General features: G+C 33.5%; 1 protein-coding gene across 4 annotated transcripts in view; it reads left to right on the forward strand.

The window, feature by feature from the left end:
• Positions 1-3,081: 3,081 nt before the first annotated feature.
• Positions 3,082-25,363, forward strand: part of LOC134839534 (innexin unc-9-like) — a 46,546-nt gene continuing 24,264 nt past the window's right edge. Inside the window, exons 1-2 of one of the 4 annotated variants that reach the window (XM_063855117.1) lie at positions 3,082-3,489; positions 3,587-3,854. In XM_063855117.1, the coding sequence (XP_063711187.1) occupies positions 3,602-3,854 (253 nt within the window). In that variant the 5' untranslated portion in view covers positions 3,082-3,489; positions 3,587-3,601. The other 3 variants (XM_063855119.1, XM_063855118.1, XM_063855124.1) reach the window with 3 other exon arrangements.

Raw genomic sequence — 25,363 nt, forward strand, 5'->3', positions numbered from 1 at the left:
TTTTTAGCTATCACTTTACCCTCATTTCCACAATACACCTTAAACACCCCTCATGACGCTAACGAAACACGCAACTTTGTAGACGAATACGTTTTAATGCCCACTCTCTCTTGGACCTCATACTATCATTTCACTAACCCTCTTTGCTTACCTTTAACCAACACATCCATCGATACAGACCGAAACAAAGATATGCTATATCGACTAACTACACCACTCACCGCTAGACAGTTTACTTACGTAGGATATAAAAAATCACTAAAAATACACACTGCACCTAGAGCTAATGAATATACACTAGAATACTACGATCACAACATCATCAGAGCTAACCAAGATCAATTCTTAGACGACGATCGCTTCGCTAATCCACAAATCACCGAGAAATTTTTCATCAAGACACCATATGTATTTACACTAAACATTTTCGACCGAAAGTTTGATCACATTATTTCAGAAGCACTAACAAACACACAAGCATACGAAAGTTTTAAAGAACGCTTCCAAATCTTTTCACTAACCTTTCATTTCCTTGCACCACACGAAAGAGATTTACACTGCTCACACGATATTATGTTGCGCACTAAACAAACACATACATACAGTTACTATCGTTTCATCCAAAATCACTTTGACCTACACACACCCTCTAGACAACCACACCATCGTTTTCAATTCATTAATTCCAAATACACTTCACCATTTTTCCTAAATTTCACATATTGTATTAAAGACACTAACCTCCATGGTATTCTTCGTAATTATGACCCCATAACCCAAATGTACATTTTCTGCCCCATCACCAAGACCTTCAACGCCGAAGAATCCCGACCCTTCCTTATCCCGCACGAGTTTGTACAGCCTATAGAGATCCCAATTTTAGAATTCATCCACAACACTAAATTTAACCACAAATTATATAACTTAATCCAAAACACACCTTATGAGTTTGCAGTAGGCACTGAAGAACTAACCACTATTAAGGCACTTCAATTGCTTTGGCCACTGCTTCAAACTAAAAATATCATCCGCATTCTAGCTAAACTACTAACAACTTCAGAACTAATTCACGATATCTTCCCCCACGGTTTTTTCCCCGACGACTAACAGGTAAGTATGAATTCAATGAATATTACTAACTAATTAAAATATTAAAAAACTCACCATTCATTATTCATGTTTTCTTTAGATTTTTAGCCTTCATCCTAGATCATCTGAAAAATTCACAAAAGAAAAATAAAAAATAGCAAACTTCTTCAAAACTGTTAAAAACCCTATTAAACTTGTGCACCAACAATCAAATAAATATAATACCAATGCAGTAAATTAATTTATAAAATTTTCCCCCAAAGCAGTAAATCTAATTATGATGAAAATTTGTATCTTAAAATTCCCCCATAACTAGCAGTAAATTTCCAAATTCTATGCAGTAAATTAATAAAATGCAATTGCAGTACTAACCTTTTGATATTTTCATTCATTCGCACAGAAATTCTATCCACACTCGCACAGCTCGCCCACGAAGAATTGTTTAAAATAATGAATTTCAGTTTCAAGTTTTCACACTCAACAACTCTAACATATAATAACATGTTTCAAACTTTCCTTTAACCCGGTTGAAAAGGAATCATATACTAAACAAAACTAACCAACGCAGCTTACTAAATACCACAAATCATAGAATAACAGCATGACTAAGAAAAGGAAACCAACGGTACCCAAACCGGATTAACCCAGTTTAAAACTGGATAAATTATTCTTTTGAAGACTATTATAAAGTCTAAGAAAGAAATAATAAAACACAAAAAAGTCGAAAGACAAACCCATACCACAAACAATTTGCTTTTTAGAAAAAGTACATAACCAACAAGACATAAGTAAAACCACAACAAACCCAACATAAAACGTTGTCACATAACAGGACCCCTCACAAACACCGCATGAAATTATACTCCCACACCTGGCCTAACCCACCAGGAAAGGACGTCCTGAGCATGCTCTATAGCCGGCCTAACCCACCGCGCTACATCCACGCTTTGTGACCACACCTTTATTTTTAATAAGAGCTACTCAAGGGTGAGTAACTCTTCAAAATAACCGAACTAAAACAAAAAGCTTTTGTGAAAACAACTAACTAAAATCATTATTAAAAAATATTAAACTAATAAAAGTTTTATAAAATGTAAAATCACATGATGCAATATATAGATCAGAATACAACACCAAGGACGAACATCAAAAGACAAGACGACCTCACTACACTCGAGAGAGAATGACCAACTACAATCGATATGCCGCTCACAATCACAACTCAAAGGATTTAGAGTACGACTTGACTTCGCAGAAAAGGACTTCATTGAACTAGACCAATGACCACCTCGATGTTCAAGTATACGTACAGATCCGAGTAACCAGGCATCCCCTCCACGCACAATCTCCACGCCATTCCCAAACTAGATCATACACAAAAGAAGTTCTCCACGCAGAACAGAAAAACCTGACATAGCCAACCATTCTGGAATCAGAATTGACCTTGTTGCAGAGACTCAGTCGTTGTCACAAGAAGAAGCGAAAGAAAATTATGATGTTCGCCAAATACCAACGTCCATCATCCACCCTTGAATTACAGGAGAACTGTTCTAAAAAACTCTGTAAAACGCGGATGGGTGGAACCTGATCTAAACTATATTTTATGATTGGATAAATTAATTGTTTTACCAATGTAAAGTATTTAATATTAACCAATCATGATCCATCTAACTAACAACCCACTTATTTGTAAGTGCTGAAGTTACTTGTAATTTCAGCACCAGAGAGATTTGAATTTAACTTAGAAATTAGTTGGACTCTCCCGAGCACTTCAGCAGCCGCAATAAACCAGTATACCCTAGATCTATTGAGCCTAGCAGAGACTAGTTAAACAACCTGAGACTAGATAGTATAAGAGTAAGATTAGGATCGGTATTAGACTAAGAAGTTGCACGAATCTATCCGGCCGAAAATAAGATAGCGTGACGAGCAGACGGTGTACCCTATCCGAAATTACTCTATGAGTTACACTTCGGTCCTAACTCATTTCTTCGGCTGTTAAGAATCGAGTATTTATTTAATTTAATTCTCCACTTTTCCTAGTTTTGATCTCAAATAAAACCAGTTTTTGCTGTTTGATTTTCGTATTTTTTATCTTAAGTTCTCCCGGCTGTTAAGTCATAAATTTAACAGTGTATATCGTTACCAGCACCTTGAAATTTTTAAGCGGCTTCAGTATAGACATTTTGAAAACAAAAGTCAGCGCAAAAAAAACGCATGATATTATCTGAAGACGTTCCCGTGTTAAATGAACATTTTGTTGTGGGAGTTAATGAGTCGTAACAGGCACCTGTTTACTTGTTATCCAAGTTCAACGGACCTTCAATCATTTTAATTATCGCTCCATTCAACCACAAAATATCATGTTTTCCAAGACGCCGTACACAATGATACCATTAGGTAATTGTCTACGTTCTTCACGTTTTCATTTTCAATCTATCAATTCTTTTTATCATTTTAATCAGATAAAACACTATTTTTTGGATTGGATTTTTAGTAAATTTTCTGGAAGATGAAGTGGTCACAGGACAGTCTCGATACAACATGCAGGTTGACAACTGCGACTCCGGATGACCTTAATAGTCACAAAGAACACCTGAACAACTTCTCGGTCGGCAACGTGAACAGAAGATATTTCGCGCCTCTTACACCAACTTCACAGTGTAAAACAGCTCACAATCAGTTCAGTCCAGTGAATCTTGCTACTGCTACTCCAATGGTCAATCCCAACTCAATGAACTACTACCCTCATCCAATCCACCGAGGTAAGAGGGCAGAGAAATTTAGGTTGCTATTAAGTTCGTAAGTTCTCTGATAAAATGAAGTTCTCTTTTGTAGCGCTCATTTGGACTTTTTGGGGAAATTCACCTTTGGCTGACTATACAACAGTTTTTCTAAAGGCGCTTTCGGCGCCAATATATACTTATTTGGAAGGGAAGCGAGTGCCAAAAAAACGCGTGTTTTTGGTCAAAACTTTCCGAACAGTGTCTAAAACGCCGTTTTGGCCCGTTTTTCCAAAAGATCATTATAGTGACTGGGAGAGCACAGAAAATCAATTTAGCTGTGAATCCAAAAAAATCGTATTGAAGTGCGGATTGGTGTTTTGTAGAGGGTCGATTTCGTAAGTCGGAGCGATACTACGTGCATTTTCACCATTCTTTCGTAATCGAACGAGTAGCGAGATAAAAAGTTGAATTCTCTAAGTGAAGCGCCAAGTGACAAGGATACGTATGGTATGTTTGAGTTTTGGCATCGATTTGGCCATTGTTCGGTTTCAATGGATTCTTTTGCTGCGATGACGGCTCCATAATTATTATCCAGTGAGGTTTGTGACAATAATTTTTGAAAATCCGTCCTACTTCGAGAAAATCCTAAATCCGCCCCTGTCTGAAAACGTATTAACTTGGCCTAAAAGGCTAGAAGTTAGCGGCAATAGCCTGAAAATAAGTCAAGTTATAGTCTGAAAATTAGTTACGATATAGTCAAACACGAATTCAAACCTTAATAGAAGAAGCGAAATTTGGTGGTGAAAAATTCTGCTTTTTGAGGATTTGATACTACAATATATAAAATTTATCCGTCAAAAACCAGTAAAAATACTACAATAATTTTCAACATTTTGTGACGAGCAAATTTTGTTAATTCGCTTAGCCGTATACGGCTATTAATGCTTAGCCGTACATGAAAACAAAACTAAAACGGCAAGCAAACATCGAACTGCCTAAATATTACGTCAACGGAAAGAAAAAGTCAACGGTCGCGCTTTTCGCAATTTTTTTTCGCGCGGGTCACGGTTAAGGTTTCTTGATTTAAACTTGGTGCGGATGCATCTGCTTGGTGCATAAATTTTGAAATACCGAATAAAGCCGAAAAAAAAATTGAAGCATAATAAAATGGTTATAGTCCTGATTTGATCTGCATAATTGCTATCAGAAGTTTTTCTCTTTGTGGAATTGAAAGCTTATCTTAGTCAACATTTTTATGTTCGGAAGTGTTTTTTCAAAAATTAATAACAAAATGCTATTTAATTTTCAATGACTAAAAATCACACTGTCCTAAAATCGCAATTTTATTTTTTCACATTTTTTGCAAATTAGAAAAAAAATGAAAAATATCTTCAGTTATTCTTAGATTGAATTTTTCAGCTAGAGCTGCTTCAAAAAATGTCTTTTCTCAAGAAAACTCAGCTCATCAGATTAAAGGATTATTAAAAATTTACCCAAAAAAATTATCCATTTCAAAGTGTTCCGAAGATTGAGAAGTTGAGAAAATTTTTTGTAACCCACTGGCGGTAACGTTTTGGTTTCAAAAATCTATCAGAAGTTTCCAAAATCATCACTTTTTTTCAAAATCATCAGAGGAAAATAATTTTGAGATGACGTACTAAACTTGGTGCTCTGTAAATCTGCTGATTTGGAATGTTTCGATGTGTTTGTCAAATCTCAATTTAACAGTAAAACATTTTTACTTTTCTAAAAAAAATATTGAGTTCTTTTATCAGTACGCTCCCACTGCTATTTTGCGGCAACAATTCTCAACAAAAATTATTTTAATTAAATTTTTGCTTAAATCACCTTAAATCATATAATTTTCATGGGTAACATTCAATAAAAAAAAATCAATGAAACAGTTTTTAAGGTTGAATATAATCTAATAAATTCATCTTTCTGTTTTTTTTTTAATTTTTTAGAATTTATAAAAAAAATTTGAAAAAAAATCAAAACAACACTGAAAAAGTACGTTTTCTTGACCTTGTTTTCTTCAAATTTTAGCTATCACTTGAAATTTCAGACAAGAATTTTCGATCAACATCTGCAACTGATCAAATTTTAATTTTAAGAGTAAAGACGGTAACACTGATATCTTGCATGCAAGTTAGTTTTGGATGCTCGCGACTGAAATGATAGTTGACCCTCACTAGCATATTAGTCAAAACGAAGAACCAAAAAAAATGGTTCAATTGTTTAGTTTTTATCGGAAACTTTTTGCGCAGCTAAATTAATCAAAATTGTTTTCTCCGAATGTCATTCTGTAGATGTTTTACCATTAGAAGTTTTTGATTTACTTTTTAATGCTGCCAATGTTCTTTAAAACCTGTAGCACACGAGAATTTGCAAAATTTATTGGAAAATTGTGGCTTGCTCTTGGATTAGGCACGAGTGCGCTTAGATAATGCACGAATGATATAATGCTTAATCTAATTCTTAATCACGCTTAATCTACTGTTGTTAGTTGTTTCCTCTCGATATTTAACGGAACTTTAAAGTACAGGTAATTGTGTCTAAAATTAACTAGACTGCTCGTATTAGAGAGAAACCCTGGCTGTTCCGGCTGCCTTTTGAAGCCCAAAGAGCAGTGTTCGCCTAATAAAATTGATGATGAATATTTAATTTTTAAATATTAAAATTTTTTTATCAGCCCCACACGCCATACAAAGGGACAGTTTTTGCTTCTAGTAACGTATCAATTATGACAAATAGCCTGCTTCAACCAATTTGGAACGATTTCAACGACGAACTAAATTTCAGCTTGCGTAAACAGCGCGAAATATCTCACGCTTTAACCATCTCCATTTGGCGAAATTGGCTAGCTTTAAACCCCCACAACTTTCCGAAAAAAGATCAAAAGTGAAATATCTTGAGCTCAAGACAACAATACCTTTCGACAGATATAAAACTTTTATAACTGATATATACACTTCCGTCGAAACTGGCTAGTTAAAAAGTCGAAATTTGTAGAAAAAAAACACAAATATTTTGTCACTTTCTTTGAAAGCGGAACGAAAAAGTAGGAATCTCAGTATACAGTTGATTTATTTCATTTAAGTCGAAATAAAAGTTTTTGCAATGCATATCATAGGTACAGAAACGCCCTGTAATTACTTGAACTGCACATTGATGGCCGTTTAAATGTTGGAAGTCCCACCCCGATTTGTAATGGCGTAGACCTCATATATCAAATGATTTATGGGTTTCGGAAGTTTTTTGCTTCATCGGCTAGTTGTGTCTCATTTGGCACACTTATTTCAATGTTTCTTGTCTTAATATCTTAGTTTTTAAGATAAAATTTAATGATGTCTGATCTTCCCGGGTACTGATTTTGTCATATACTCAGTTTCCCAATATTTTGAAACATTAAAATCCTATATACATTTCTTGAATATTTTGAAACTAATGAAAAAAGCATTTTGAATAACGCTGACAATTATAAAGTATTTATAGATGTTTTTAAATCTATTCTCAGAGAAGTTAAATTGAAAGCTTTTGAATTCCTGAAAAAATGAGTGAATGATTTGTAGTCAAAACATAGTCTCAGAAGACAAACTTTCTACTTCATACGAATTGGTTTTCTTAATTACTCAAGAACTTATTAATCACAAGAACGATCCTGACAATAGTTGATAACAACAAAAAACGCAAGGTTCTCAAATTGTAACAAAAAATATGAAAAAGAACTACAGAAAAAGTGTTTAAATTAGTATTGAGAATGATTAAATAGCGTGGCATCGAATGCCCGTTGGCAATGCAACGACCCTTTGCGCTTTCCAACCAGTTTATTTGCCGCTAATTTGATCGAAATTTACTCTGAAATATTCTGTTTCTCATATTGAGTGTGTTTAATACTGAAGTTGTCTCGTAATTTTTTTTACCTTGATAATATGGAAAAAAAAACACTTTTTCATTCTCTTTTTTGTACTAAAATTTTTTCAAAAATGAATGTGAATAATTGACGTTAATTAATTTTTTTTCTCTGAGATTCCAATTTTGGTTTTCTGATCCTACAGTTTGAATGGTAACTGATAGCGTTTTTGTTTGATGAAACGTAGCATGTTGGCTGAAATCCAACTTGGCGTAACTTCAGTCATTTCTAAGTCTGTTTGCTTTCTTGTCCAGTCACGAATTATTTTTGGATTTGGTGATTTTTTTTATTTTCAATTCCTAGCGAAAATCGGCATTGCTTAACGTAATTCCAGATACCTAAATAGTCGACTCATTCCTAAGTCATCGACTTTTTTTTCCAAGAATTAGTTGAGGATTTGGAGGTAAGTCCATCAGAGTATTTGAGTTCATTGGCTTAGACAGGGCGGATTTCGGGGGAGATCGGCAGATGCCCTCCTTTTAGGGACTCAACCCCCTCGCCAACCAAAGTGTCCCCACTTTGGCATTTTCTTATGACATCCATTTTAAGCCAGCCAACCCTAAAATTTTTCAAAGGCGCCATGACGCCAATATATACTACATTACGAGGCCAAACTGTGCACTGGATAGGCGTACAATTTTGTGTCTGCAGGGGCGGATCTAGGATTTTCTCGAGGGGGGGGGGGCGGATTTTTTTTTTTAGGTCGACCAAATTGATTTTTTGAGCTCTCCCAAAGCACTGTTTTGCCCCTATTTTGGCTAAATTTTCTGCACCGCAGGCAAACTTTTGAAAAAACAGTCAAAAAAGCCGTTTTTGTGCACTTTTTGAAAAATTATGACAAAAAATCGCGTTTTTTTTTTGGCGCGCGCTCCCCCTCAAAGTTAGTATATAAAGGCGCCTTCAGAAAAATTTTAGGTCGGTCGACCAAAAATGGATTTCTGAAAAAGTATCAAAGGGGGGACCCTTTGGGTCGGCAGGGGGTCGAATCCCTGAGGGGGGAGGCGAAAGCCCCCCCCCCCCCCCGCCTCCCTCCCCTTCCAAAATCCGCTTGTCTTAATGTTTGTCTGTATGTTCCTGGATTCCAAAAACTAATTTTCAAACATGTCCCAAATTGTAAGTGGATTCCACTTACAAAACTTTCGTGGATTCCGCGTACATATGAGTGTAACGTAAAATTTTGTCGGCATATTTGTTGTGTCGAGGGTTCCGCAACAAGCGAATATAGCTAGTTGGTTTGGGTTCTGCAACTGTAAGTAGATTCGCAAAGTATAAGCGGAGTCCCAAATGTCAGCGGATTTCGCAAACTGTAAGTAGATTCCGAACTTTGTTCATTACTGAACTTGCATACTGAAGTAAAAGCTAGAGCGGGAATTCTGATCTGTAGCAATGCGGAATTTAAAAGCAAGGACATAATCCTTGTTAGCGGAATCCACGAACAAGTCTTAATACATTGGTGAACTAAATTGTGAATCTTTTAGTATTTAGGATTATTTTTCCACCAGGAAGCAACTTTTGGGGTCATAGTTGTGGAAAGACAACATCTCATCACTTATCAAAAAATTATTTGGATTTGAGGGGTTTGAGAGGGTTTGGAATAAAATCATTATCTGGGATTAGTGATATGGTTGAGAGTGATTTCAAAATATGAGGGCAGTGTTTGATATGAGATTATATAAAGAGTTCAAATCATGAGGGCAGTATTTGAGGAACAAAGAAAGCTGGTTGATATGCAAGTACCACAGGAATTCAAGACCACAGTTATCTAAACCACAGAAAAATATATAGATTCAAAAATAAATGAATGTTTCGAACGGGCAAAAATGAAGAACAAAGATACCTGAAATGGGACGCAAAAAGTCAACCTACGTCATAGTTCCAGGAATCCACAAACAAATCTTAATACATTGGTTACCTAAATCGTTGGATATCATCTTTTAGTATTTTGGAAACACAACACCGAATGATTTCAATATTTTGAGTCATTGAGTTAAGAGTGTATGGAAACACAACACACAGCATATCGCCAAATTAGGTCAGTATTTGGGATTGCGTCAATCCCAAATACTGAATTTAGAAGCATAACCCCGAAAAAATACAAAAATTGTAGTCGTTGGGTTGGGAGTGTATGGAAACACAACACACAGCATATCGCCATGATAGGTCAACTTTTGGGATTCCATCGATCCCAAATACTGCTCAGTATTTGGGATTGATGGAATCCCAAAAACTGGAATGAATTGGAACAAATGTGGAATAAATTCTTTATTTGGAGTCATTAGGTTGAGAGTGATTAGAAACCCAAGGCATAGCAAATCGTCGAATTGGTTCAGTATTTGCGATTTCATCGATTCCAAATGCTGGTCAGTAATTGAAGTTCCATTAATCCCAAACACTGATCTAGTAAATTCTTATTCAAATGAAATAAAATCATTTAATTAAAAGATTTAATTCTAAACGCTACTACATATATGCATATATGTAAACGGAATCCGCAAACAAAATGCGGTTTCCACTTACAATTTGCGGATTCCACGTACACTTTGCGGATTCCACTCACAGTTGAGGATTCCGCAACAGCTCAATTTAACTATACACATGTCTTATTGTTTGTTTGTGGACTCCACAAACTGTTTTGAATTCCGCAAATACGGTTGCGGATTCCGCAAACTCGTCTATTTTTGGAGCGATTTTGAGCGGAACAGTGTTTTAAGTATTTGTTTGTGGAATCCATAACATCAAAGAAGATCAAAGAAAAGTAGCAATGATGTTGATTGCGCCACAAATCTGATTTTGGCCTGTTGTGGAATCCGCATAGAATGCACAGAATGCACAGTTTGGCCTCGTAATGTAAATTTGAAGAGTAGCGTGCGCTAAAAAAATGCATTTTTATGTCAAAATTTTCAAAAGTAGCCCAAAACGGCATTTTTGACCTGTTTTGTTTTTTTAATGCCTGTGGCGCAAAATTTCTTGGTAACAACATGTGTGGTAGCGCTCGGAAAGTTTTTGAAAATCCGCAACCACCTGTGATAAAATCCTAGATCTGCCACTGGGCTTAGAAGCATATTATCTGAGTTTTGTTAAAGATACCTAGAAGTTACATTCAAAGTCAGCTGATTTGATTTATCTATGTTAAATCACAAATTATCTATGTTAAATAACAATGGTCATTTAAACAGATGTACAATATAAGTACGAGAATCAATCATTTTTAAACATAGTTTTGTTTTCATTACTATTAAGAAAGACAAAAATTGGACGGAAATTATTATGAGTGTTGTAAATAATCGTAGTTACGAAGAAATGGATAATTTTTTCTTATTGTTGTAGTGTGTTCTTTGGCTATTACTAATGAAGTTCATAAAGTTTTTTGGTTTTTACAGAGAAAACCAAGTGTGACAAAGGGGTCCGATATCACACTAATTCTAACCAAAACAGCATTTAAGTAAATCAATAGTAGCTGCTCGGTCGTTTTCAAGATGTTTTCTAAAAAACGTATTTGATCTGCCGCAATTGTGCTAACTTATTCGATATTGTCACCGAAGCATTGAATTTAAAAAATTTGACGCTACCGAGGGGAGCTTCTTGGGACTCCAGATGGCGTGCCTTATGATGAAGAGAGTGTTTGAAGATTAATTTCAGCCAATCAAAACTGAGTATTCAAAATCCTCCAAGAAACTTGCAAAAGTCTCCAATTAAGCAAAATCTTAAATTGGTTCTCATAACATTATACTTTGTTTTCATAATTTAACTATAGAAGTTAAGCCTTTAAAGTCGAAAAGTTTCATTTGTGATAAGTTACGCCAAGTTGTTGGTGTTGATAATTGGTGCACGCAAAATTTCCAACTTTCTTTTAATGAGTAGCCGGTAGGTATTTCCAAAATTCGACTTTTAAAAAATAACTGTTCCGACTTTGGAAGAAAGTGAGGAATGTATGTGCCCGAGGGTGTTTTTTATTCAGACCGATTTTAGAAAAATTGACTGCGTATGGGCATCGATCCGGAAATCGTGGGATTGCCATGCAAGGATGCTTGCGCAATAAGAACATAATTTCGCCAAAAAAAGATTAAACCCAAAACTAAGACTCACGTAATTAGTTGATTAACTAACACAATGACTGTTTGTATATAGAATTGGATAAGTATTTTTGTGCAAGATATCTACTATGCGAATTGTAGATATCTTGCACAAAAATAGATTGGGTTTTATTGTGAAAGTGTTTGTTCTATCTATGACAAGTTAAAACAAGTTAAACTTAGTTATCAAAATTCTGGTTGTTAACCTCCCCGCACTGACAAAAATGGATTAGGATCAATTTTAGTATGAAAAAAGTACGTTGATTAAATTTAAATCGATTTTAGTATAAAAAAAGTATGAAGATTAAATTAAAAAGATGAAGATTGATTTGGATCAATTTAAAATCGATTCAAATTTGATCTTAAATCCCAGCTAAATAAATTGATCCAAATCGATTTTAAATCAATTAAATGCATTTTTTCCAGTCTGAAATTGTTTTTATTTTTAAAGGGATTAAAACGGATTTAAATCGATATAAATTGATTTTTTTTATTCGAGTTTTATCAGTTTCAAAATTTTATTGCATTTTTTTCTTGCCTATCAGTTTTCATTTTACATCCATAGCGTATTGTAGCACAAAAAATACCAAATAAAATGACCAAAATATCGATAAAGTTCTATTAGTTTCTTGCATATTTTGAGTTCAAAAACTGATCTATATTGACCCTTTTCTTGATTCGTTTCATAAGTTGTTGCTTAAAATCTGATTTATTTTCGTGATTTTTTTTGCATATTATTGAGATCGCAATTTAATTTTACCTGACCTTTTTCTGGTTTGTTACAAAGTTTTGCCCATAAACTGATTTACAAGGGTTTTATATGATTTTATTGCGAATTTTTGAGCTTAAAACCTGACTTGTGTGGATCATTTTATTCAACTCTATAACATCTGGCACGAGTGTTTATATTTAGGAAATCGAAAATAAAAAATTTCAAGAAATTTTTTAAAGGGTATGTTTTTTCGCCATGTTAGCAAAAAAATCGATTTTAGTGTGTCATAAAATCCATCGAAATCGATTCAAATCGATTTTTTAGACACTTAAATTGATTTAAAATTTTCAAAAAAATCGACTTATATTGATTTAAAATGGATTTAAGTGAGATTCTGATGGATTTAAGTGAGATTCGGATGGATTTCAGTGAGTCGGAAAATCCATCGAAATCGATTTAAATTGATTTTTTTAGACACTTAAATCGATTTAAAATTTTCAAAAAGATCGATTTGAATCGATTTAAAATCCATTTAAGTTCGTAAAATGTACATGGTTAATCAATTTGGATCGATTTAAAATCAATTTAAAATCAATTTAAATCGACCGGAAACCATTTCTGTCAGTGCGGGTCACTTGTAATAGAAAAAACGGAAAAACAATAGCGATTGTGTTTTTCGACTTTCTAATTAAGATAATTCTTTTTAAGAAAACTCATGACAACTGGATCATTTTTGGTATTATTGATATGCTGATAAAAACTACTGTTAGAAGATGCGTTTGAATTGGTACTTTGTTTTGTCAATTTTTTTTCCAAAGTGGGTAAAACTTTGCATATTAAAAATTGTTACAGCTTATTTTTGTTCCGATTTTTTTATTTGTGTTTGTTTTTTGTTCTCAATGTTTCCATTATCCAGATTTTTCTGCACCTTTTTTGAAAAAAGGGGCGAAATGTTGCGGCTCGAGGTGCCTTTTCTCCAGGAAATTTTGAATTTTCAAGAGGCCATTTTGGCAAAAACTTTTATAACTTTGGAACAATTTTGTTATACTAGGCTGAAAAGAAGTTTTCATCTGCAACTGTCGGATTCAAAATTATCAAAGATGGGACTATTTTGATAAACATACTTGAAGTTGGAGTAATAAAAGCGCAAAATGTTTCGTTCTATTAAATCGTAACCAATAATTTAATCCGTTCCAAAATAAGTTGAGACAAGCAAATTGCTACGTTATCAATTTACTAGAAAATAGTATGAGAAAAAATTTTTTACCGTATGCTGCGATATTTTTAACAAGCTAAAAGGACGCGAAGCTTTAATAGTTTTTTTTTCGCTTCTTACTTGTCAATTTTTTCAAGAAAACATTTTCATTGACGTTAAAAGTCAGTCAAAAATATTGAATTATGCCGTAATACGAGCAGTCTTGATAAGTTCAAGTTTAATTGATTAAGAATTTTGAATAGTTTATAATCAAAATGAAACGAATTTTTGAAAGTGACAAAATTTTTGTGCTCTAATTGATGCTTCGTTTCTAGTTGCATTGAAAAAAGTGATCAACTTTTCAAAATTCAAACCATTAATAAACCTATTAGTAGGCAGAAACTGATTCTTTATAAGTATAAGAACATCCGGTTGTTCTTCAAGAAAAAGCACAACTTCTTTTTAAAAAAATTAAACTTTTTTCTAGTTTTGTCAGATTAGCTTCTAACTTTTTGTTCATGATGTGGGGGGAAAGAAATTTCTGTTTCTTGTAACACTACTGTTGTCTTTTCTTCACTGCATTCATCTTAACAATTTAAATCACGAAAAAAATTAATAAAAAACGAATAAAAAGTTTCAACGCTATAAAACCTACATAATTTACTGCTTCAAAAGCTAGTGTTGCCAATTTCAGTAGAATTTGAAGTTTTTTTTACACCGCTTGCTCTCTTCTTTGTAGTGACTGTCACTGAGTTAAGAAACAAATTTTTTCTCAGCTCAACCGGTTTTTCTCAACACAGGGGAAAATATTTTAAATATCGATTGAATCCCGACTTAAAATTATTTATATGGTCTACCATTCAGCATGGTTTGAATTCGTTTGTCGCACTTGGTTTCATGTATAAAAAAGGGGTTACACGCCGAAAGCTTCGAATATGAAGCTTCGTGATCCAAAGCAAATCTAAAAAAAAAGATTTTTCCAAAAATTTAATTAAAAAATTTACTTCGAAGAGGTTCAATGGATAATGAAAAAATCTCAAATAGCAAGCTTCGCTGATGTGATATTTTTTGTAGTTCCAAACTTTGAAGAAAATGAAAGAAATGCTATTGGCGTTTATTTTTTTAAGACTGATTTCTGCTATGAAACTAATTTTCAGTAGTTTTTCTCATGCCAAGTTACGGACTTGGATCAAATAAAAGATTTGCTCTGCCCGTGGATACTTTTTGAACACTACAGGGTCTTAAAAAAATTGTAATTTGAAGCTAAATAATACGAGCTGTGTTTTTAATTTTTTTTCCAGCTACAATGTGTAGTAAGCGATAATTTAATATAGCTAGATTCAATCAAAAACTAATTATGGCATGTTTAATGGTCTAAGCAACGTGTTAATAAGGACTATTTTTGTCTCAGTTTTTTTGATGTAGTGCTAAAGAGAAGCAGATTTAAAAATAAACAAATTTCGAAAATCTTTTTAATGAGGGTTTTTCGAAACCATTCTTTTCATTAAACTGCATATTGAATGACGCAACATATAAGACGTAAGTTGTTTTCATGTTTTTCAAATTAAATGTATAAAATTGACTTTACTAGCAAAAATTATCACCTACAATCATTAATTTAAAAATATATAACCTAGTAAAACTGTCTATCTACTTATTTATACTAATTGGCGTTTTTAGATGACAACTGTGCGTTTTCAATATGCAGCCAAAAAAAATCAATAATCTGATCTCTGTTACCTCATGTTCGAATTCTAGCCTTAATTGTCTGGTCAAAGTGTGGTTCATTTTATGATTGCGGCGGAAATTACCATTTTAAAGACAGTAGGCCGAAACAAGGGCTCCGGAATATCCCGCTAAAATTTTAAACTGCGATTAGCAATCGCTTGTAGACAAAATCCTCCTAAAACAACTGGATTTCAATTTTTAAAAAATCTTTACTGTCATGGACCACTGGGGTAGCTGGGGATCTTTTGGAACTCAAGGTAAGAGTTTTATTTATGGAATTAACATGGAAAACAACTCATCGAAAACTTTGAAAAAATTACTCTTAAGCTGCATCTGAACTCTTGATTGTGGCAGGCTGCTCTTCAGTTTTTGATTCATAGTTTTACACTCATAGTTTTCTCTTTTTTTGATGAATATAGCAGTTGGTCTGCAAGTAAACTTTTGCAATGGAAAAAGACTAATTTTAATTTATTATTTGATCTCTAGCCCCGAATGGCACATAAACCAGAGTTTTTATTTTTTAAATACGTCAAACCATTTGAAAACAAATTATTGGGGATACATTTTTGAATCTAATTCAACGAAATTTGTATATAACTATGAATCCAATGTACATTGATTGTGCACGGTTTTTTCCAACATCGAGAAGCTAATTGACGACGAATACCAACAAGACTGCTCGTATCAGGGCGAAGCCTTGAATGTTCCGACTGCCTTTTAAGGTTTAAGGAGCAGTAATAACATTAAAAAACTCAATGAAGTAAAACAAAATGAAAATTTTTTCTTCGAAAATTTGAAATTTTTTACGAAAATCATCCCCCCACACGCCATATAAAGTACAAAAGGATAGATTTCGCTCCTTGTTACAAATTAATTATGGCAAATAAGCTTCTTTCAACAAATTTGGAACGATTTCTAAGACGGATTAACTCTCCGCTTACGCGTTAATAGCGCGAAATATATCGCTCGTTAATTGTTTCAAATTGGCCAAAATGGCAATCTTTAAACCCCCGTAACTTTACGAAAAATGATCACAGGTGAAATATCTTTTCAAATTTGAGCTCAGGACAACAAAACTTTTCGAATGTTAAAAAACCCACCCCGAGCACAAATATTCCGTTACTTTCGTATCGAAAGTCGGAACAATAAAGTTACCCTACTGATAAGTACTGCATTGTTATTAAAAGACGTGGTTGAATTTGAGGATCAATTTAGCAATCTCCTCCCCCCCCCCCCCGTAATGACCAATTGAGCTATCTCCCCCCAGCAAAAACGAATAAACTCTTCAAAAAGACGTCAGTAGATGGATGTTTTGTTTATAGCACGCAATCAAAAACTTTGACCGCAATCAAAAAACTTAGCACGCAATCAAAAACTTTGACCGAATGAAGTTTTTTTTAATGAGTATCGAGAAAAATTTTGAAAAAAAAACTCGAAATTTATGAAATTTTTTTTTTGCAAATTTTTGTATAGGCGACCATAGCCTCATCGAGGAAGCGATTTACCAGGGTTGGTGCTCTAGCCTTGTATCTGAATAGCAAAAACGGTTCTCCGCAGCACCTTAATATTGCACGCAAAAGCTTTTTGTCATTTTAAGAAAAGAAAGAACAAAGTCGCTTTTTATGCCTGATTTTTTGATTCTTTTTTCTATTTGAGTGAAACTTTCGAGCTTGATATTGTAAATTTTGGCTTGCCACAGTCGTTGGAAAATATGGTTTATGATTTCATGTCATTCAAACTATTTTCAAGTGATTATAAACATGTTTCAAGTACCTATTGAGCTATCTCTCCCCCCCCGCCCCCACACGCGAGAATGGGGCGGGGTGGGGGAGGGGGGGGGGGAGATTGCTCAATTGATCTGAATTTGACTTTGACTTACAATCACCGAATCAAACATTAGTCCGTCTTTTTCTTTGAAAAAAACATTGCTCGAAGTTTGTAGAATTCAAAATTCATTCACCATTTGCATTACGCTAGAAAATTACTAAATGATGAAAATGTGTAGCATGTGTGTTGATTAGAATGTCCATGTGAACGAATGCATTTGACTAGCTCGCTTTTTGAAGAAATAAATACAGAAATTTGTTTGCTCAAAAATAGCGTGCATTTAGCGTGCGAAGAAAAAATTCAATTAATTTCAGCAAATCAGATGACTTCCATAACAAATGGCTTGATTTCGAATCATAATCTAGTTTTGGTTAAAAAAAATTATTTTCAAACATTATTTTTCGTTTCAAAATGACGAAATGTGATTGAAAGATTTTGAGAAAACTAAAAAACGTTCATAATTTTAATGCACGCCTTACTAAGGATTGCTCAATCAAAATTTGGTCACAACCTGATGAAAGTGATTTTAGGCCTATGGAAAAAAAACAAAAGCAATGTTTTGTCTTCATGAAAAGATATCTCAGTGGAAACAACCCAATGCTAGAAGTGGGTATGATGATGTTTTTTGAATTGACCTAAGGTTTAATTGTCTGTTTATACGATTGAGTAGTGACAAGTAAGCTGTAAAATTTGAGTGGAGCAGATGTATTTGACCAAAAACATCCTGTTTATGTTCGAAGAGACAAAAGAATACAATTTTTGATGCAACTTATAATTTATTTATATATTACCTTAATTCTTTTGTTTTTTGAATAACAATAACTTTCATCTTTTTCTCTTGATAACAGAAAGAGAGCGTGGAAGTAAATATTGGTGAAAAATGCATTGCTCAAAGTTTTTCGAACTTAAAGTTCATTAGTCATTTGCATTACAACTAAGATGCTAGAAAAGCGGGCTAATTGATAAAAATTATCTAGCCCAAGTTCAATCGACTGCCGGCCTATTGGCATGTGGGTCAATTAGCAAGCCTATGTAAACGAAAGCATTTGACTGGTTCGCATTTTGAAGAATTCTTGACTGAAAGTTGTTTTTTCAAAAAAGGGTGCTTTTTGCCGAGAGTTAAAATCAGAAAAGATAAAGTTTTAATTCCTCCAACAAATTAGATGAATTTTTATATCTTATGGCTCAAGCTCAAATGATAAATAGATTCTCCTTACAATTGTTTTCAAACATTATATTTTGTTTCAAAATTGGTCAAATGTGAAATAATGATTTTGAGAAAACTAAACAACGTACATCATTCTAACGCAGGGCTTACTAAAGATTACTCATTCAAAAATTAGTCACAATCGGATGGAAGAACTGATAGAAAAAAAAGTGAAAGATAAAAAGACAGCGACAAAAGCGAACAGTCGGTTGTCCTCGAGAAAAAAAGACGCAATCTTGAATTGAAGTTTGAGATGAAACATGAAATGAAATAAAATTTCTTGCGAAATCTCTTTCTGGCCACAATTTTTGTCCGCAAAACTTGACATTGATAAAATTAATTGATTATTAAGAACCCTGAGGCCGATATAGTTTTTTTAAAAAATTGAACTGAAATCTTTCAAAATTTCTTCTGATTGACTTTATTCAATTATTAATTCTCCTAGTTTTTGTTATCCAAGTTACATTTATTATTCCTAGTTTAAAAAAATGTTTATTTGACATATTATTTATCATGGATGTGGATCAACAAGATATTTTAGTGGGAACGTCAGTCAGCTCCACTCCTGCTCGAGGTTCCGTGAGTCAAACAAGTGACACTAAGGCGAGCGAGATACAAAAAGAAATCGATGGTTTTAAAATGATTTCACGTGCTCAACAATTGCGAATTCAAGAGTTGGAAAAAAACAACGGACCATGCGGGAACGGCTAAATGCTCAGGAAAGAGATTCAAGAAAAGATAGTATTATAATATTGAATCCTCTTTACGATGCGCGCAATGTGAGAGACGTTACAATAGAAACCCTAACTGTTTTTTGGGTATAACAATTAGGTGTGAAGGTGTAAAAGCTTGCCATGTCCTGCCTGGTGATACAGGTAATTTCCTTCCCAGCGTAATATGCAAATTCATTTAGTTCGAGGACAAAACGCAAGTCTGAAAAAATACAAGGGCTCTTAGAAAAAAGGTCAACCGAATAAACCAAAATCGAACTGCAACTTTTGGTTTAGTATTTCTTAGTTTGTGTTATGATAAAACGATCAAAATATTGAGTTGATACTAAAGCGCCGTGCAACTCTGCACTAACCTAACTTGGTTTTATTAAATATACTATTGCTTTTGTTTTTTTCCTTTGAACCATGGAAGTGACTTTTTGGATTTTTGTTGCCACTTTTTACAAATTGGTTTAAAAATTCAGATAAGTCAAACTATATCAGAAACAACTTAACTCAATCTTTTTGGTTTGTTTCATATTGATAACCAAAGTCAGTTTCTGATTAAAATCAGACAGTCAGTTTCATTTGCCCTGCTTATGATAACGCGAGCGCTCCATATTGGTTGTGATAACGCGACCTCCAAGCCTGGAAAGTAGTTTATGAACTGGTTATGCGAATGAATTTTTGTGTGCTCTGTGATAACGCGTAGTTGACATTATATGAAAACTTTTATTTTTATCTTGAAATTAAAGTTTACCTAGGTTTCAATTCTATTATTACGACTATATTTTTGTAAATTTTGGATATAAATGAGGAAACTTCAGGTCTCTACAGTGAAGGAGTGCAATTGAAAACACGGCAAGTCAAGAAACTTCAAGTTTCTAAAACATAAAGTTAAGGATATTGTTTACATACAAGAACAGCGTATGAAAGATAGGGTGGTAGAAGGGGAATATTTTCAGGCCAACTGAGGGAGTTTGTGATTTTTTCACCCTCATTTGTTTTTTCCTATCTCAGATCAACAAAGACACACAAAGCAGTATATCATGAATACCACTCAGCAGGTTCGTTTGCAAAATATTAGATCGATACCAAAAAACAGACGAAATTCAAATAAGCCTAACTCAACTAAATTATTTGCCTAGCGTTATTTGTTGCACCGAAACCTGGCTTTTCACGAAACCAGAATTTAAAAATTTTCAAAATAAAAGAGTATCAACCTCTCAAAGGAAGTTCTCGTAAGCGTAAAGGAGGAATCGTATGCTTATATGGCAAATGTGGAATAAATTATGAAATATTAAAAACAACAAGTAGTAACAACATTCAATTAATAAAAGTCAAAATTACAAATGAAAAAGTAAAAAATACATTTACTACGTGTGTTTATATTCCTGCTTGCGCTGTAAAAACTTAGACACTCCTTGTACTACAAAAGTTTTTGTATGATTTTATAGTAGCACCATCTACACATCATTTACTTTGTGGTGACTACACCAATAAAATTTCAAGAAAAAGTAAACCACTCTCTGAACTTATAAGTATAATAAATGGAAACGATTTTTCCTACAAAACGGAAAACAAGCAAACAGAGAAGCAAACAGAGAAACTAATACCAGTAAGTCGTGTATAGATCTGGTTTTTTTTTTCAATGTAAAAAAAACCAGTAACCATGATCAAAACATCGGTAACTGTCATTATGGAGTAATTTTAAACGCAACATCACAAACATGCAAAAATGATTATTTTATTACCAAAACTGACCATGGTACAATCTTGAATCCGAATTTTTTCTGAAAGAATTAAATGATTCTTTATATTAAAAGTTATTTAAAGTTGAAAAAAAAGTTAACCAATTTAATTGCGATGAGCGTTTTTTATTGTTAAACGAAAAGCTCAAAAATAACATTTTATCCTTTTTACCAGAAAAAACATCAATTAGAAAACTTCAAAGCACTGGGTTGATAAAGAGTTGAAAAATGCACACATAGAAAAACACCGGTTTAGGAAAATTTTTTTAAAAACTGGAATCACGGAAGCCAGAATTAATTTTGAATCTCAAAACAAATTAGTTCGCAAAATGCTGAGTTAGAAAAAAAAATTATTTAAAACAGTTTACGATTGGAAACCAACAAAAACAGCGGAGAATTTTACCCTCTGTTTGATGACCTAACACGTGCTACTAAAAACAACCGCCAGGAAGAAAAAAAAATTGATGATTTGAACGACTTCTTTGCAAATCTTGGAGAAAAAGTGGCGAGAAATTTTAATTCTCTAAAAAAATTGATAGTCAGAAAGCAAAATAACTCAATGTTTAAAGCTGAAATAACGCAAAAAAACTTCAAATGTAACCGAATTGCTAAAAATCAACTTTAGCTTGGATAATTATGGACTTTATCACTATTACTTGAAAAAAAGTTTGTCCAGTTTTGCTCCAGTTTTGACCATAACTTTTATAAAAATGTTTGAATAGACAATTTTTCCAGACATTGTCAAAACTGCCAAAGTTGAACCTCTCTTCAAAGAAGGCAATGATCTAGGCCAATCAAATTACAGGACAATTCATCTTGTTTCAGTTTTAGATAAAATTTTTGATCGATTCAATTATAACAGAATGAACCATTATCTCACTAAGTATCAATTTTTACAAAACTGCCAGTTTGGAATCAGATCAAAAAGGAGTGAAAGTGATGATTTGATAAACCTAATAGAAGAAGTGCGTCAAGATTGGAACTCTAATACCACGAAGACACAGTGCACATTCATTGACCTTAAGAAAGCCTTTGATACAGTTGACCACATTCATTTACTGGAGAAATATGACGCATATGGTTTTCGGGGACCTGTTTTGGATCTTCTGAAATTTTTTTTGAAAAAAACCGCCAACAATACGTTGCCACTAAAACCAAACGCTCTCAAACCAAACGCTCTCAAAAATGTTAATTATGGAGCACCACAGCAATCCATACTAGGCCCGCTTCTTTTCATCATTTATATAAATGATATTGAGCTAAATGAAAATAGTTTAGATAATCTGACTTTATATGCTGACGACACAGTCACAAAAACCACAGCCAGAAACAGTGACATAACCGATAAACACCAAAACAGCAAGTTGACAAGAAAAAAACCAGCTGACCTTAATTGAAGATAAAACAAAAATAATGATACTATCTAAGAAGAGCAGAGGTAAATCAGATATAAAAATGGATGGAATAATTATTGAAGAAAAACATTCGTTCCGATATTTAGGTGTTCAGATTGGCTCTAAGATTTCTTTTACTGCTCATATTACAAAAATTGAAAACAAATTGTCGAGGTTTTGTGGGATGTATTATAGGCTGAGGAAAGTGTTAGGTAAAAACCAACTACTGAAAGCGTATTAATCCATTTTACAGTACGGGATTTTGGCTTCAACAGACAAAACGAAATTAGAAACATTTGAACTTAAAATTAAACGGCTTTTAAAAATCAATTGTTTTAAGAGAAGAAATGAGAGCATCGAAGAACTGAGACATAAATTGAAAACATCCTTTGTGCAGAAATTACATATCTATGAATTATTAAAGTTAATATGTAAGGTTTTGAGAAAAGAGTGCATATCGGCCATTGTCCAGGAAGATGTAATTGAGAAAAATTTGAATACAGTTTTGAATAAGAGAGTTTTAGCTAGGCAGATACCTGTAAAAGGGTGATCAAAAAACTTCGGTAAAAATTAGAAATAGAAAACTTTTCAACTTTGTTTTAAAATAAAACCCAGATTTGTAACTAAGATTCAAAGCTGCACAGAATATCCATTACAAATCTTCAACCATGAGTTTTTGGACAATTTTATTCTAGCAAATTATCAGCTGGTTAAACTCATTTTTGAGTAGAAATAACATTTAAAAAAGGATTTGCTGTCAAGGGTAGGTATACTGCTGAAATTTTCCCCTTTTTCGCTTCAAATTTTTTTTTCATTAAATCTTTAAATCTTTTTTTTACAGATTTCTTGATTTACTATCGATATTAATAAATAACAGAAGTCATAGCAGGATCAGAGGTACCTGAAAACGGGCTGCATAATTCCACGGCGTTCTCGCAATGAGATTTCGTTTGGTTGTGAATGTAGTAACTTTTACAATGACCGGAATCTAATTTGCAAATAGTTTTTAACTACATCATTAGATAATTTTGGGTCATTTCTAAAGAAAATACTACTAAAATTTAGTTTTCTTTTCAAAAAATTTCTATCATCGTAGAAACAATAACCCGATGCTAGGTGCGGGTATGACGGATTTTTTGGAAGTGACCAAAGGCCAAATTTGCCGTTTGTATGATTCAGAAGCAGAATTGTCATTATTGTTTTATTAGATAAAAAAATAATACTAAATTTGATGCAAGTTAGAGTTAACTTAAACCTTGCTTTTTGTAATAATCATAATCATTATCTTTTTAATGATTCTTTTCTTACAATAAAAAAATGAGAACTCAAAAGTAAGTATTGACTGAAGATGAGAAACACTTCAAATAAAAAATTGGAACAGGTCAAGTTTTAGCAAAAAAGTATTATAAAAAAATATATAAGTAAATATAATTAGTTCTAGCAGAATCACAAAACTTATGAAAAAAATTGCAATAAATCTTTTTACTGATAAAAAAGTATCAATTGAAGCTATAAACTTTGTTCACGATCATCATTTGCCTTCATAAAGCTGAAACCGAAATCCTGGTATTGGATTGCTTATAAGAAAAACAGAGAGAGACAAGACAAATGGCGGTTTTTTGAACGCTCAACTTATTTATTTTTTTTTACAGCAGAGAGCCACTGAAAGCATAAAAAATGTTTTGGTGACCAGATCTTTAATCATACCTCTTTTGAAAAATCTTAATAGGGACTACAGAAACTCGTTTTGATCCGAAAGCTTGTTAGTCGTAGGCGCTTGTAGTTTGAAACAAAAAATTTGTCCGAAACCGATTTTGTTCAGGAAAATTTCGGTTTTGATTTGAAACTTCTTTCTCCTTGTCCGGTTAATTTAATTCAGCTTTCATTTAATTCAGCTTTCAAAGCTTTCTTGTCCGGTTAATTTAATTCAGCCATGATAATTTTTAATATTGGCTCACTTGTAAGTGCTCGGGGACAAGGTTTCTTAGAAAAACGGAGCAGCGTGCTTACGTCAAATCGGGGGCGGATCTAGGCTTTTCTCGAAAGAGGAGAGGGGGGGGGTTTCAAAAAAAAAATTTCGACCTTTTTTATTTTGGGTCGACCAAATTGATTTTTCGAGCTCTCCCAACGCACTAAAAAGATCCTGTTATGGCCAAAACTTCTGCGCCACAGGCAGATTTTTGGGCACTTTATGGAAAATTTTGACCAAAAATCGCGTTTTTTCGGCGCGCGCTCCCCACTCAATATTATTATATATTGAAGCCAAAGGCGCTTTTAGAAATCTTTAAGGTTCCGTCGGCAAAAACGGATATCTCAAGATAGTGCAAAGGGAGGACCATTTGGGTCGGCAGGGGGTCGAATTTCTTGGGTCGGCAGGGGAGGGGGGCTTGTCCTTTTAAGTTCTCATGCTTGTGCTTTTCACACTTCGCAAAACCAATTTTTTCTAAGTGCTTTTTCCCAAATTGCAAGAACCCCCAGCTGTCACAGCTCTTTTTAAGTGCATTTTTTGGTGCTTTTAAGTCATAAAATAGTGCTTTCTATTTACTTCAGTAGTAGATTTCATTCGTGTGCAGCCAGCGATATCAAACTGGATGGATTTGGAAAAACACAATCTCTTTTCACGCCCTTACCAACTATAAGGGACAAAAAAGTTAGAGGAATCACAGGAAAAAATGAATTTAAATCAGGGGCTGGTCTGGATTTTTTGTGAGGCGTTGAGCAAAACTTTTGGTAACATACCTTTGAGTTTCCAATTCCAAAAGCTACCAGCGCTCTAAATGAAGCGATCAATAAAAAACAAGGTTTGATAGTTTTTCAAAGAACATATAAAAAAAATTGGGTTGATCCTCATTTGCTCGTCTAAAGAACATCAGTTTTTAAAAAACTATGCTTTATTATATCAAACATTCATTAAATTTTTCAAATAATTTTTTAAAATTATACGCATTTACCTTTCTTTGTTTCATTCCTAGACTTATTTTATGGCCTAAAGCCTAGCTGACTCAGCACGTTTCATCCGCAAGCGAGAAAAAAGATCA

This window comes from Symsagittifera roscoffensis, chromosome 2, assembly GCF_963678635.1.
Source record: "Symsagittifera roscoffensis chromosome 2, txSymRosc1.1, whole genome shotgun sequence".
NCBI lineage: Eukaryota > Metazoa > Xenacoelomorpha > Acoela > Convolutidae > Symsagittifera > Symsagittifera roscoffensis.